At 41.6% G+C, this 15,870-nt stretch overlaps 1 protein-coding gene across 1 annotated transcript; it reads right to left on the reverse strand.

The window, feature by feature from the left end:
- Positions 1-3,237: 3,237 nt before the first annotated feature.
- On the reverse strand, positions 3,238-11,143 carry LOC137281230 (sulfotransferase 1A1-like). The gene is made up of 6 exons (XM_067812372.1): positions 10,969-11,143; positions 9,782-9,941; positions 6,157-6,474; positions 5,541-5,644; positions 4,314-4,461; positions 3,238-3,786 (listed from the first exon to the last, which is right to left on the reverse strand). The coding sequence occupies exons 2-6, from the start codon at positions 9,939-9,941 to the stop codon at positions 3,662-3,664; spliced, it is 855 nt and encodes a 284-aa protein (XP_067668473.1). The 5' UTR covers positions 10,969-11,143; the 3' UTR covers positions 3,238-3,661.
- Between the last annotated feature and the right edge of the window lie 4,727 nt (positions 11,144-15,870).

Genomic DNA, 15,870 nt, shown 5'->3' on the forward strand with positions numbered 1-15,870 from the left:
TCAACAAAAAGGTCAAGATCGTCTATATACTGAGGAGCCCGAAAGATGCCGCAGTTTCGTATTATAATTTTAACAAGTCAACGAGAATGCCTTACAAAGGAGATTGGGTGAACTACATCCGTCCATTTGCTGAGGGCAAATGTGAGTCCACATTGCTTGTCTCTTGATAGGGGAGTGTTTCCCGTGAAGGTCCCAGGGTAGAATAGGCCTTCAGCAACCCATGCTTGCCATGAAAGATGACTGTGCTTGTCGTAAGAGGCGACTAACGGGATCGGGTGGTCAGGCTCGCTGACTTGGTTGACACATGTCATCGGTTCCCAATTGCGCAGATCGATGCTCCTGTTGTTGATTACTGGATAGTGTGGTCCAGACTCGATTATTTACAGACCACCGCCATATAGGTGGAATATTGCTGGGTGCGGGGTAAAACCAAACTCACCCACTGACTCACTCATTAGATAGGGGAGTACCAAAGAAAGTTCTCAAACAATACATACGCTCATGAAAGAACGGTGAACGATTTGGGGACGTTTGTTGTGAAGTAACATACATACAAGTGGAAACAGAATATTTCTATATTCTCGGCTCATGCGCATGCGTTCAGCCAAGAGCTAGGCACTTCCAGGGGCACTGACTGTGCCCACATCCTTGGGCATCTGTTTCTTTGTAAATATGAGTTGGAATTTCAACCAGGCGTGGCAAAATCCAAACATATTGAAACATAGGACACCTCTTTTTGAGTGATGAATTGCAAATTCATCAAAGTACGATGAACCTTCACTTAATGTCAAGACATATTGCAACACCTCCAGATACCCTTTAAAACATTAGCGTCTAACATTGTATTGACAGTATGATGTACACGTACGTATACTGGACAAAATAAGTTAGGGATATTGGTATTTGTATGACTGATACTTTCCCAGTATGTCAATAAATACATCATTATTCATAATTTCAAAATTTACAAATGTCCTTAACTAATGTTGTCCAGTATAGTATTTCACAAGCAGTCTAAAGTTTCAGTCCAATAAGACATTAGCGTCTAACATTATACTCCAGGATGATGTACAGGCACATAGGATGCCCTAGTACAGGATTTGACAACAATAACTTTTGTCCATTCGGCTTTTTATGGTGGTGTGACGATTCATCGATACGCATCAACCAATGGGCCGCCGATACAGTGAATCGATGCAAAGTTTTACATTGTCGTATATCCCGAAACGATACGTGCAAGTTGTTTAGCTTGACCTGATCAACAGAATACTTGTGCTTTGAAAGTGTCACAACTACTTGGTTTTAATATTGTGAAGGGTTGCGCCTTAACTGATGTCAACATGTCCGAACAGCCGAGACACGGTCAGCGTTTGACATCTCAGTGTCAAGAAATAGTCAGCAGTGTCCTAACTTTCTTTAAACAAGAAACTACAGATGGTAGTTTCCTAGTTGGGCTTTTAGGCACAGAGCTCCCGTATTTAATGAAGTTTGAACCATTTGACCACCGGGGTCTTGCATATGTAGAGTAGCTCAGGTCAAGCTGAACACAGGCAAACTGTAGCGCAAGTGCGGTTGCGTAGCGTAGAGAATATGACCAGTCTTCATAATGCGAGCGAAGCGAGCAAAGGTTGGCAACACACTTCCCTCGCTTCGGAACAAAAAGTATTTTACGAGTCAAAATAAAATATCGCCACCATCAAAGGTACACTCCAAATTCCAGACTAGGTTGTGATCTCAGATTCCCAACGCCATATTTAACAATTACTCACGTGAAATATGTTTTAGTCAACATTTTAAGCGCCACTCGTGGTGCATCAGACCGTTCTTCGCCTCCATTACCCCTGCCAGCTTCCGGTTCAAAGCAGTGAAGTTATTATTCCGTATGGAATACATAAAGAGTTACCTCCCATGCTTCATACGTCCACTACGCCAGAAGTATTTATTGTAGAATAAATGTTACAAAAGATCTAACAACAACGCCGATACTTAAGACAAATACATTCCAACAGAATCATGATAAAATTAGGCAATATGGTATATCTTTATAACATCTGCTTTTTCTTGATCTTTCACTCCGTTGAGCCGGAAGCTGGCAGGGGTAATGGAGGCGAAGAACGAATGAATACCACGAGTTGCGCTTAAAATGTTGAATAAGATATATTTCACGTGAGTAATTATTAAATATGGGGTTGGAAATCGGAGAGCACAACCTAGTGAGTGGTGGCGATGTTTTATTTTGACACGAAAAATACTGTTTGATCCGAAGCGAGGGAAGTGTGTTGCCAACCTTTGCTCGCTTCGCTCGCCTACGCTACGCAACCGCACTTGCTCTACAGTTTGCCTGTGAGCTGAACACCCTGTAAGCCTGATGGGCCATGACGCATGTTTTACTTTGAATATTTCCGAATCGCTATATCTGCCAAGAAAAACATTTTGTTTGAGTAAAATATATGCATATAGTTTCCCTTCATAAGTTTCTTGGAAATGCTTACGTCAGGAACTGTGTCAAACACACATTGTATTACCATTCACGAAGTGTATAAACGTAATCCCAGATAGCATTCATTTTTGGCCCGACGTCTCATTTCCGAATAAACACTGAAAAACTTTCAAAAATACTTTGAAATGATTTTGATTTCATCTTAAGGTGTTTTATAGTTAGTGTTTAGCAATCTTAAGTATCGCACCTCCACCCTTGTATCTGGTATCGTATCTCCAACCCTTGTATCGCGATAATTAGCGTATTGACACTCTCGTATAAGGGTTCGTGTCGTATCGTAGCTTCACGGCACAATACTTCGGAAATGTCGTTGTGACAAAATATTAGAATCGTGATGTATCGTGTCGTAAGTTGTATGCCAATGTCTGCACTGGACTGCACGGACACGAATTCACAGTCATTCCATTGCTCTGGAAAATTTCGACAGGTTTTATACTTAAGATTGTATTAAGCTACCACGTAGATTGATTTCGCAACCGATAGAAATGAAGGAAATCAGGTATTCTGTATATACTTCTGACTACCTGTCTCTGTTACTGGAAAACTGCGCCACCCACCCACGGACAGATTGACTCACTTGCAGACTCGCTAACAGCCTCCATTGGATTGTAACTGGATTGTTTGGTCCAGACTCGATTATTTACAGACCGCCACCATATAGCTGGAATACTGACTGAGTGCGGCGTAAAACTCACTCACTAACTGTCTAAGTTAAAACGAACAAGGAGATGGGAAGGAAAGATAATTCTGAATTTCCAAACAAACGCCAATTAATTCATAATACAAGAAAGTCACTTTCTTATGGCTTTAACAAATATCTGTTCAAAATTGATTTTATTATTAAGGAAATAATAATGAAAATCGATAATCGCGCGATTTGATTGATTGCCACGATTCTCGACTGCTCGTGTCATTCCAGTAAGCCGGATGGCAACTTGTACCGATCTCATGGCTATGTTCATGACTGGGCCTTGTCTAAGCTAAAACTGACAAGGAAAGATAACTCTTATTTCCAAACATTGTTACTGCCAGAAAACGCCAGTTAATTTAAAATACAACTCGAAAATCATTTTAAGTAACTTTCTTATGTCGTTACACAAATATCAGTAGTAAGATGAATTTATGATCATGGTTTACGAATGGGGGTAAATTTGCTCGTCCTCATTCGGATGTGTCCAACGAATAACGGAAGTGCAGCTTGCAGTCGGCCATCTTCTCCTGGTACAGCTGATCAAACCACTCGTTCTGGGCCACAGTGAACCAGTTCTTCCAGTCACCAACTTCGCCTGCAATGTGCAACACAGATGCAAGAGGAGTGGCTTTCTGTGAGAAGGAGCAAGACAATGATTTCACGAAACACGTTTAGGGGTTAAAGTTGAGGATATGGTATAGTTTCTAGCTTTTTCTGGAACCAGTTATTTTTGTAAAAACATATAATGTACCCTGACGAAAATTAGAAATCCTAAGCCAGATCTACACCTAAAGTAAACTGACTGTGTGACTTACAAGGCTTTTTGCCCGCAAAGTGATCTGATTTGTATATTTGTTTAATACTGCACTCAGCAACATTCCAGATATATGACAGCGGTCTGTAAATAATCGAGCCTTAACCACACAAACTAGTGGTTGACATCGTGAGCATCGATCGACGTAGATGTCATGCTATGACCAATCATCACTACAAAACAGCCAGACCACCGTCTCGATAGTCGGGAACCAGTACATTTCAATGACCAACATATTCTATCAGTTCCATGGAACGCCTCACGATCACAAGTTACTTTATTCTTGATTAATTAAAGTGAAAATATACCTTTCCTGTAGGATTTGGCAGCATGTGTGGATGCAGCGTTGGCCTTCATATTGTCAAAGCTGCACGTGCGACACACCTGCTCCAGGAACTCCTCGCTCCTTTCCACGCCAAGGAACTCTGCCAGCCTTTTCGCCTCCCGCACTGGATTCTGGGTAAAGTCAACTATATACATTTATTCGTACGACATTGTCTGATATTTTAGTTTTCATTATAAGACAGCATCTTCGTGGCATTTATGTTCGTTTCACTATGTCCAACTACGGTTCATTCTTTTTTTTCAGCGTTCTGCAGATAATGCAGGGATTTTATGACCCTTCACACAATATTGCCACTATCTATTTTTTAAAGGGGCGTGTCTCGCTTAGAAACAGCGTTGGAAATGCATATAAGTGTATATATATGCCTTGTTTCTAAACGAGACACGCCCCATGAGTGAGTTTAGTTTTACGTTGTACTCAGCAATATTCCAGCTATATGGCGGTGGTCTGTAAATAATCGAGTCTGGACCAAACAATCCAGTGATCAACAACATGAGCATCGATCGGCGCAATTGGGAACCGATGACAGGTGTCAACCAAGTCAGCAAGCCTAACCACCCGATCCCGTTTGTCGCCTCTTACGACAAGCACAGTCGCCTTTTATGGCAAGCATGGGTTGCTGAAGGCCTATTCTACCCCGGGACCTTCACGGGTCCCCTGTGAACATAGACAAGTGGATAGAAGTACTCAGGAGGAAACCCTCATTCACTACGATTCTGTCCTGTTCGAATCTGACATGCGTGAAATGAAACTAGCATTGCGAAACGTAGCAAAACGTGCTATCTGAAGCATAAACTGTCGACAAAGAATTTGTATTACTTTCCTCATTTTGTGTGCGCCCAGTCCCATTCCGACACGACCGTCACCTCATCGGTAATTCAATATACATGTACCTCTGTGAGTAAATCAATGACACATCAATTCCTGACTGCTGTTGAATATCTAGGCCTACGAAGTGTGCTTTGTGGGAAAGGGGTTTAGATTCTTGGTTTGACGCTCCTTTAAACATTTTTTCTCTGATTCCCCAAAGCCTGGCATCATAAAGTAGGGAAAAGGGCTAATGGACGCCATTTATTTCTTTAGAATCCTGTGATGATAAAAGCAGGCACAAGCGATGACACCAGATCCTGCTACACAAAAAGGGACACTACTGGGATGATTTAGGCCAGCCAGTGTATGACCACGTTACCTCTTTGACGTCTTCATAAAACAGGGTGTGTATCTGAAGGTCTGGGTACCTCGTTTTCACCTCCTCCCATTCCAGGACAGAATCGAACCATGACCCATACTGGACTGAAAAGTTAGATTGCATGTGAAATACTACGTACATGTACATCATCCTGGCGAGACAATGATAGACGCTACTGTCATAAATGATATCTTGAGCTGTTGCAATAGTGCTTGACATTAAGGGAAGGTTCACCGCACCTTCAATTCATCACACAGAAAGCAGTCTCCTATTTTTCAAGGTTGTGTAATAAAATTAGAGGAAAGGAACTAGCTATTTGATTGTTATTAATCCCTGGAGTTAAAGTTCTTGGCCAAAAAATATATTTGGATTTTCATTTTCACAAAGAAACAAATGCCCAAGGGGATGAGCACAATCGGTGCCCATGGGAGTACCTAGTTCTTGTCTAATTACACACGCATACGCCGAGTATATATAATAGTCTCTTTACTTATGTATGCATGTTAACTCAAACCAAACGTCCCAAAAATCGTTCGCAGTTCTTTTGTGATTGTATTTATTCTAAGAATCCCTGATTTGGTACCTCCTTGTCTAAAGACAAGTCATGAGTACTCACATTTGCCCTCAGCAAATGGACGGATGTAGTTCACCCAATCCCCTTTGTAAGGCACTCGCGCTGACTTGTTAAAATTATAATACGAAACTGCGACGTCCTTCGGGTTCCTTAGTATATAGACGATCTTGACCTTTTTGTTGAAGACACCAGACGGTAAATGTTTGATTCCCACATGAGTGTTCAAGAGTCGAGGAGATGGAAGGTTGATATACCCGGATTCTGGCGACCTTTCCAGCATTGTGAGCATCTTGTCTCGGTCCTCATCGTCCAGTCTACCGGCCAGTACAAGTCGAGTGACCTCCCACATCCAATGGCTACCTGTCAGAACAGGAAAATAGTGTACAGTGACATCGAGTTAGTCCGGAACCGCAACTGAAGATACTTTGGTCACATTGACAGATATACAAAGGGAGATAACTTCATGATCAGACTATGTCTTGTAACAAACTTAGTGATATGGTGATATGGTTGTGATACAGATGTCTGACTACACATGGTGCAGACCAGAGTGATATGGTTGTGATACAGATGTCTGACTACACATGGTGCAGACCAGAGTGATATGGTTGTGATACAGATGACCGACTACACATGTTACAGATCAGGGTGATACGGTTGTGGTACAGATGTCTGACTATACATTTTACCGACCGGGGTGATATGGTTGTGATACAGATGTCTGGCTACTCATGGTGCAGACCAGAGTGATATGGTTGTGATACAGATGACCGACTACACATGTTACAGATCAGAGTGATACGGTTGTGGTACAGATGTCTGACTATACATTTTACCGACCGGGGTGATATGGTTGTGATACAGATGTCTGACTATACATTTTACCGACCAGAGTGATATGGTTGTGATACAGATGACCGACTACACATGTTACAGATCAGGGTGATACGGTTGTGATACAGATGTCTGACTACACATGGTGCAGACCAGAGTGATATGGTTGTGACACAGATGTCTGACTACACATGGTGCAGACCAGAGTGATATGGTTGTGATACAGATGACCGACTACACATGTTACAGATCAGGGTGATACGGTTGTGGTACAGATGTCTGACTATACATTTTACCGACCGGGGTGATATGGTTGTGATACAGATGTCTGACTATACATTTTACCGACCAGAGTGATATGGTTGTGATACAGATGACCGACTACACATGTTACAGATCAGGGTGATACGGTTGTGATACAGATGTCTGACTACACATGGTGCAGACCAGAGTGATATGGTTGTGATACAGATGTCTGACTACACATGGTGCAGACCAGAGTGATATGGTTGTGATACAGATGACCGACTACACATGTTACAGATCAGGGTGATACGGTTGTGGTACAGATGTCTGACTATACATTTTACAGACCGGGGTGATATGGTTGTGATACAGATGTCTGGCTACTCATGGTGCAGACCAGAGTGATATGGTTGTGATACAGATGACCGACTACACATGTTACAGATCAGAGTGATACGGTTGTGGTACAGATGTCTGACTATACATTTTACCGACCGGGGTGATATGGTTGTGATACAGATGTCTGGCTACTCATGCTGCAGACCAGAGTGATATGGTTGTGATACAGATGACCGACTACACATGTTACAGATCAGAGTGATACGGTTGTGGTACAGATGTCTGACTATACATTTTACCGACCGGGGTGATATGGTTGTGATACAGATGTCTGACTACACATGGTGCAGACCAGAGTGATATGGTTGTGATACAGATGACCGACTACACATGTTACAGATCAGAGTGATACGGTTGTGGTACAGATGTCTGACTATACATTTTACCGACCAGGGTGATATGGTTGTGATACAGATGTCTGACTACACATGGTGCAGACCAGAGTGATATGGTTGTGATACAGATGACCGACTACACATGTTACAGATCAGGGTGATACGGTTGTGGTACAGATGTCTGACTATACATTTTACCGACCGGGGTGATATGGTTGTGATACAGATGTCTGGCTACTCATGGTGCAGACCAGAGTGATATGGTTGTGATACAGATGACCAACTACACATGTTACAGATCAGAGTGATACGGTTGTGGTACAGATGTCTGACTATACATTTTACCGACCAGGGTGATATGGTTGTGATACAGATGTCTGACTACACATGGTGCAGACCAGAGTGATATGGTTGTGATACAGATGTCTGACTACACATGTTACAGATCAGGGTGATACGGTTGTGGTACAGATGTCTGACTATACATTTTACCGACCGGGGTGATATGGTTGTGATACAGATGTCTGGCTACTCGTTATATACCAGAGTGATATGGTTGTGATACAGATGTTTGAGTACACATTCTACAGACCAGGGTGATATGGTTGTGATACAGATGTTTGAGTACACATTCTATAGACCAGGCTGATATGGTTGTGATACAGATGTTTGAGTACACATTCTACAGACCAGGGTGATATGGTTGTGATACAGATGACCGACTACACATGTTACAGACCAGAGTGATATGGTTGTGATACAGATGTCTGACTACACATGGTACAGACCAGAGTGATATGGTTGTGATACAGATGTCTGGCTACACGTGCTATAGACCAGGGTGATATGGTTGTGATACAGATGTCTGACTACACATGTTACAGACCAGGGTGATAAGGTTGTGATACAGATGTCTGGCTACACGTGCTATAGACCAGGGTGATATGGTTCTGGTACAGATGTCTTTCTATACATTCTATAGACCAGGCTGATATGGTTGTGATACAGATGTCTGACTACACATGTTACAGATCAGGGTGATATGGTTGTGATACAGATGACCGACTACACATGTTACAGACCAGAGTGATATGGTTGTGGTACAGATGTCTGGCTACACATGCTACAGATCAGGGTGATATGGTTGTGATACAGATGTCTGACTACACATGTTACAGATCAGTGTGATATGGTTGTGGTACAGATGTCTGGCTACACGTGCCACAGACCATGCTGATATGGTTGTGATACAGATGTCTGACTACACATGTTACAGATCAGGGTGATATGGTTGTGATACAGATGACCGACTACACATGTTACAGATCAGGGTGATATGGTTGTGGTACAGATGTCTGGCTACACATGCTACAGATCAGGGTGATATGGTTGTGGTACAGATGTCTGACTACACATTCTACAGACCAGGGTGATATGGTTGTGGTACAGATGTCTGGCTACACGTGTTATAGACCAGGGTGATATGGCTGTGGTACAGATGTCTGGCTACACGTGCCACAGACCAGGCTGATATGGTTGTGATACAGATGTCTGACTACACATGTTACAGACCAGGGTGATGAGCTTCTGATAAAGATGTCTGACTACACGTGTTATAGACCAGGGTGATATGGCTGTGATACAACTGACTACGCAGTTGGGATACGATGACATGTGTCAACCAAGTCGGCGAGTCTGACCATCTGATCCCGTTAGTCGCCTCTTACGGCAAGCACTGGTGGCTGAAGTCAAACGCTAATTGACACTGACACTTGTTATAAACTTCCTTAACATCCATGTTATAACCGGAGATAACATACTCCGCTTTAAAGTTCATCACACACATGAGGTACCTGACTTGGGGTAAGCACACAGGATGATGTCGCCATCACGAATGTCGATGGAACTGATGTTGCGGATGACGTCAGGGTCGAAGTTGGGAAAGATGACGCCGTTGTAGTCAACAGCCGCGATAACATCTCCTCCTTCGTCGGGGATTTCAACAACGGACATCTGTGGAACCACGTGAACAGAGAATAATCTGGTTTGCATGTTTAGGCTTGCATTCTTTATATGAACAAAGACATATGATAGCTTGCTAGTGTGTTTGACGCCCCAAATTACATTTTATCACACGTCGGTCTGAACCAGTCTGGAAAGACATTGGTTGTTGTTTAACGCCGCACTCAGCAATATTTATATGGCGGCGATCTGTAAACAATCGAGTTTGGACCAGACAATCAATCCTGTGGTCAATAGCAGGAGCATCGATCTCCGTAAAAATGGTAAAATGATACATTGACCCTGACCATCCGATCCACGTGGTCACGTCTGACAAGTCTATGTACAGGTATGTTGCTAGGGGTCTATTGCACACCCGGAAACCCCGTTATTGAGGTCTGAAGAATGGGGTGTGTACTCATGTACCTCATTAAAATCAGTGAATGAATCCTGGGTTCGAATCTCGGTTTGCTCCGATTTTTTTCTGGTTTGTGCTCGTGGGTTTCGCCAAAGTGTGAACGAGAGAGACCTGAATTGCTTTATGTTGTCCTCCCACATGTGCAAATACAGGTCAAAGCCAGGGCGGACCCGGAATATTGGAGAAGGAAGGAAGCACATAAATCATGAAGTGTACAGATTAGGGGGAACTGATCCTCAGGGACATTTGTCCCCGCGCGCTCACACACTCTCTCACTCACTCGCTCGCACACATACACACACACTCTCTCTCTCTCTCTCTCTCTCTCTCTCTCTCACGCACACACACACACTACCCCACTGGATCCGCCCCTCAAAGGGACGTTAAACTAAATCCACTCATAGTGACAGTCGATTCAGTGACGAAGATGAACTCTTCATCTTGCAGCTATTCAAGACTGCCTATTTAAAAATGGAGAGGTGTAGAACTACACGAAGGTGGTGGCTCTTCATCGGACCACATATCTCGTTACATTATGAATGATTGCATAGCACAGATACACACAGCACAGTGTCTGTCGAAGGTCGCTCGACCAGACTCAGAGCTAAACCGATCCCTTACCTTACTCTTGTGTGTCTAGGTTAGATTTCTTCTCGGCTTGCTATTATCTTACGTCCTTTGACCTACTCCAGATCTGATATCTGGTTTGTGTTGTGTATGAATCACGGGACTTCACTCCATCCGCTCCCCATCTATCCGTTCCCACGCCATATCGCACCCTAACCCCTTTTGTTATATTTACGTATAATTTTAACGTGCCGGTTTGCCTCAAGATCTTGATATGACATTTCAAACCAGACGCGAGACGCGTGTGTCATCTCATCATTACCGATGCCTCTTAATTATACCTCTCAATTATACACGTCCCCACACATCCTGCCTGATTTCCACGACATAACACCCTTTTATTAACTTTAATACGTTCTCAAACTCGAAAATCAAACCAAAACACCTCTGGGGTGAACGTTATCCCGCACTCGCAGCCTTTCGAGCGATCCCGTTGGTCCGCTGAACGTAAGTAATTTTTCCAGTACAAGTTCATTACGTTCGCGCGAAATTTAAAAATCGTTTTTTTTGTTGCAACCTGATCGGGTGTCAAATTCAAAGCTCATCCAAAACTTTTCGCTCTCAAACCATGTGGTCTTGTTTACCGATACTATAAATACTTCGGTTCAGCGATCAAGCGAGAGGCTGCGGGTGCTGGATAACGTTCACCCCAGAGGTGTTTTGGTTTGATTTTCGAGTTTGAGGACGTATTAAAGTTAACAAAATGGGTGTTATGTCGCGGAAATCAGGCAGGATGTGTGGGGACATGTATAATTGAGAGGTACGTGTGCATAGTTTCGAATGTCACCGAATTCTTAGCGTACATTTCAGCTTGAAATCGGAACGAGTCGATGTCTGCACGACAATCCAATATGGCAGCTGCTGCTCCTTTACTCAATTAATATATCTATGGTTTATGTCTAACCAACAGTGCGATATCGGGTTCCTGTAGTGCATACGTACAACTGCGCAGATCGATGCTCATGCTGCTGAGCACTGGGTTTTCTGGTCCTGACTCGATAACATTCAGACTACCGCAATATAGCAGGGATATTGTTGAATAATGTTTACACAACAACTTATTAAACACAACAACTTAAAAACAAATTATTAAACGCCAGGCACAGTAACAAATGCGTGGGCAGTGGATATGCCCTAGCCGACATTTCTGGACAGGATCAGTCTGTGCCACATAAGTGACAATCCATTCGTAACTACTCGTCTCTTTCCGTGACATACAGTGGCACGAGTAGTTACGAATGGGGACACTGCAACCCATTATCCCGACTGGTTATTTAAGTGTACAACGACTCAAATAACAACGCGCCTTATCATGTTTTGTGACACCTGGTGTCCAATAGCAGGAATGGCAATTGGTCGCAGATTTTTGCAGTATATGTTCATCTGTCCCTAATAAACTCGAAGCATTAAATGTTTCACAGAATTAGCTCGAAATATCTGTAATATTTGTAAGTGTTTGGGTTTTTAAATTGTGCAATAGACTCTGCTTTCAGCAGATAGTTATTTTAAGTTTTTTTGTGGTTTGTTTGTTGTTTGTTTGGTTGGTTTGAGTTTTTTATTTGTTTGTTTCTTTGTTTCTTTGTTTTGTTTTGGGGTTTTTTTTTATTTTTTAAAACAAATTCTCAAACATTATCTTCCTGTTCTTTACTGGCTGTCATCAGACCAGACTGGCTGACGTGTCTCATCAGCATGATGGTGGTTTTGTTCCGAACGTTCTGACATTATAGATGCCCGAAGTCCCAGTATGCAGCATTTCAGCTTCTCGTTTTCGTTTTCTGTTAATTTTGACATTTTGGATTGTGCTTTTAACAGGTGTACCACTCAATCGATTCAACAGTCATGATATCCTATGCACAATACTGTAAAACATGTGTCCGCTGTTTGGACAACACATACACAATGTTTCCAAATACTTCCCCAAATATTTACATTGTTTCCGTTAGCAAAATAATCCTGATACACCATGAGTGTACTTTTACATATTTCATTGTACATCAGATTATAATGTATGATACGTAAAGTAAATGCTTGTAACGGCTCAATCTGTCAGTCAAGTCCTACATTAACCAGGCTCTCACTCACATGTCAACATTATCAAATCCGTAACTAATTATAACTGACATGATTCGGGTCTCGAGAGGATTAAGAAAGACAAATACAGAGCTCTTCGGCGACATAGGGATTTTGGAGAGGATATTCTGGATTCCGAACTTTACACTGTCTATAATCAAAAAGACATTTAATGAAAAGAAACATCACTATTTCAAATAAAAACAACGTCAACTCATAGAATGTAGAAACAGTCCGAAACCCTTCTGGAAAACTATAAAAGGATTCAGGGACACATCTTCTAACAGCAACCATATTCCTGCAAACCAATGGTTCGCTCATTTCAGTGCTCTTTCAAAGTTTGTATATCTATCGCTGGTACCGTCGTGTCTTTAAGCACCGATGATCTCCCTTTATTAGAAAACGTAAACAAAACATTTACAGAAGTTTTTAATAGTTGAAGTAAGCTGAAGAGAAACACGTATCCTGTGAATTTCTACAATCAACTACACATTATCTAACCCCTCTTTTAACAACATTGTTTAAATTAATAAACTCTTTGATACGGGAATGGTTCCTTCTTAGTAGGGGAAAAGCATTATATGTCCGCTTCATAAAGTAAGTGAAAGACACATTCCCGGAAATTACCGAGGCTTCTCACTCATCAACTCCGTGTGTAAGGTGTTCACCTCCGTGCTGAACTCACGACCCCAGATCTGGTGTGACGATAATAACACGAAACTCAAGCTGTTTTTCGACCAGGATATTCTACGGTGGGCCAGATGTTTGTTTTACAGTCAATCACTCAAAAGTATCTATCAGAAGAAATGGAAGGTTCTATTGTTTATTCATCGATTTTTCGAAAGCGTTTGATTGCGTTCATCATGTTTTACTAAATCAACTGAAATCTGTGGGTATAGGTGGTACAATCCTCAAGATACTTCGTGACATGTGCGGTACATTATCAGCTTCTGTGAAAACTGGAACAGGACTCTCGGAATATTTCAAATGTACCATGGGAACTCGTCAAGGATGTATACTAAGTCCAAAATTGTTCACTATCAATCAGCTGTTCACCATGCTGGAAGTAAATGGCGGTCGTGGTACTGTTATATCAACTGAAATTCCAAATGTATATGCACTACTATTCGCCGACGACGTATTAGTGACAGCAGATACTACTCTGCAACTATAAAAGAAAATCGATGTTCTTGAAGAATTTGTTACAAAACTGGAATGAAAACTAGACAAAACAAGAATAGTAGTGTTTCGAAATGGAGGAGTAAGTGGTGAACTTTGAAAATGTCATTTAAAGGGAAAGAAGTAAAAGTTATAAAGCATTATAGATATCTTCGAATTGTATTCACGTCTAAACTTTCATGGACTAAAGCACTACGTTGTTATGCATCTCATACGAAGAAATGGAATTTTAGCAACGACTGAGAGATAATCTGATTCAGGATTGGCATTCACCCCTCAAAATGTTGCAACTACAAGTTGTTTAAATCTCTCCTCGATGTTGAAAAGTACCTTATAAGTGACATCCAACCTTACCTTATCAAGTATATAGCTGAATTCCGTTGCAACAACTTCGGCCTATTGATAGAATCTGGTCGTCATAAAAATGTACCCAGCAGTCAAAGATTATGTGAAATGTGCACAACTAATAATGCAAAGTCCACCGAATATGAATACCATGTTGTCCTGTGTTGTCCCAAGTACTATCGTCTACCAAAAACATAAAGCAACCAATATTTCTTTGCGAAATCCAACTTTGCATAAATTTTCTCATCTCGTGCAATCCAGTGACGTAAAAACAATCCAAGCTACAGCTATGTTCCTGTACAAAGTGTTCAACCTACGTCGTGTAACATTGTGACTTGCGATGTACACTATCAATCGATTGCAATACTGTATTTTGGGCTTGAGGCCTTATGCTGTAACAAATCTGTCTGTCTGATCAGTTACTTTTACAATCATATACTGAACAGTAAAAGAAAAGCAAGTTTCGAAAAATAAGATTTCATAAAAGTAAGCGTTCATGTTTATGTCTTCGATTTAAAAACTTGACATAAACGCCACAGTTGCGTTTCTTTTGCTGTCAGTATAGGTGACTGCAACTGATACTAATACTGGACATACAACACAGCTTAACACGAGGTTAATTATACAAAATCTAAACATTAACAATGAATGAAAGACAGTGACTGTTAAAACACCATAGAAGCATTAGCAAATTGTATATTTATACTGATTTACCGATATTATGTATTAAACAACCAAAATGTAAGCCAACCTTTTATTAGCCATCGGTAGTGTGAACCACATTTTCTGATGAGCAGGCATTGACTTTATGGTATCGAAGGGCATGGTTGACCATGACACAAAGCATGCCTGGTCATGTATTTGGGTGAAGGCGTGAAATGCTGACGAAAACAAATGAATATGACTTCACACCCAAATGCTATTCCGGGCCTAGCTCAAATTCTTCTAGAAGCAGGGGTGACAGGTTGTAATCAGCATCGAGTGGCAGTGTGGTTATAGAAGCTGTAGTCATACTTGGTTGCTACCCCGGCTATTTTATTGGTAGTTGGAAAGAGTCATCCTCACAAGACATACCTTCGAGTTTCAATGGAAGATTATGTTAGTGCTACCCCGTCTAACAGCGGTACTCGCAAAGAGGATCAAGGACGGAAACTTTGTGTGTCATTGTTGTAGGCTAAAACAGATTACGTATCTATGGGAACACATAATGATTTTCTTTGGCGGAATATATATTTCACAAAAAATGTTGATTTACTAATCATTGCTAACACGTAATTAAAGGATCCGAGAAATAGAAAAATA

The sequence above is a fragment of the Haliotis asinina genome, chromosome 1, assembly GCF_037392515.1.
Source record: "Haliotis asinina isolate JCU_RB_2024 chromosome 1, JCU_Hal_asi_v2, whole genome shotgun sequence".
Classification (NCBI taxonomy): Eukaryota; Metazoa; Mollusca; class Gastropoda; order Lepetellida; family Haliotidae; genus Haliotis; species Haliotis asinina.

What these genes read in the sequence shown, in the direction of transcription:
- LOC137281230 (XM_067812372.1), bottom strand. Translation starts at nt 9,941, where the DNA reads ATGTCCGTTGTTGAAATCCCCGACGAAGGAGGAGATGTTATCGCGGCT. An exon ending in TCCATTTGCTGAGGGCAAAT is followed by an intron (nt 5,645 to 6,156) that starts GTGAGTACTCAT and finishes CTAACTTTTCAG; the next exon opens with TCCAGTATGGGTCATGGTTC. An exon ending in TGCCAAATCCTACAGGAAAG is followed by an intron (nt 3,787 to 4,313) that starts GTATATTTTCAC and finishes TGCACATTGCAG; the next exon opens with GCGAAGTTGGTGACTGGAAG.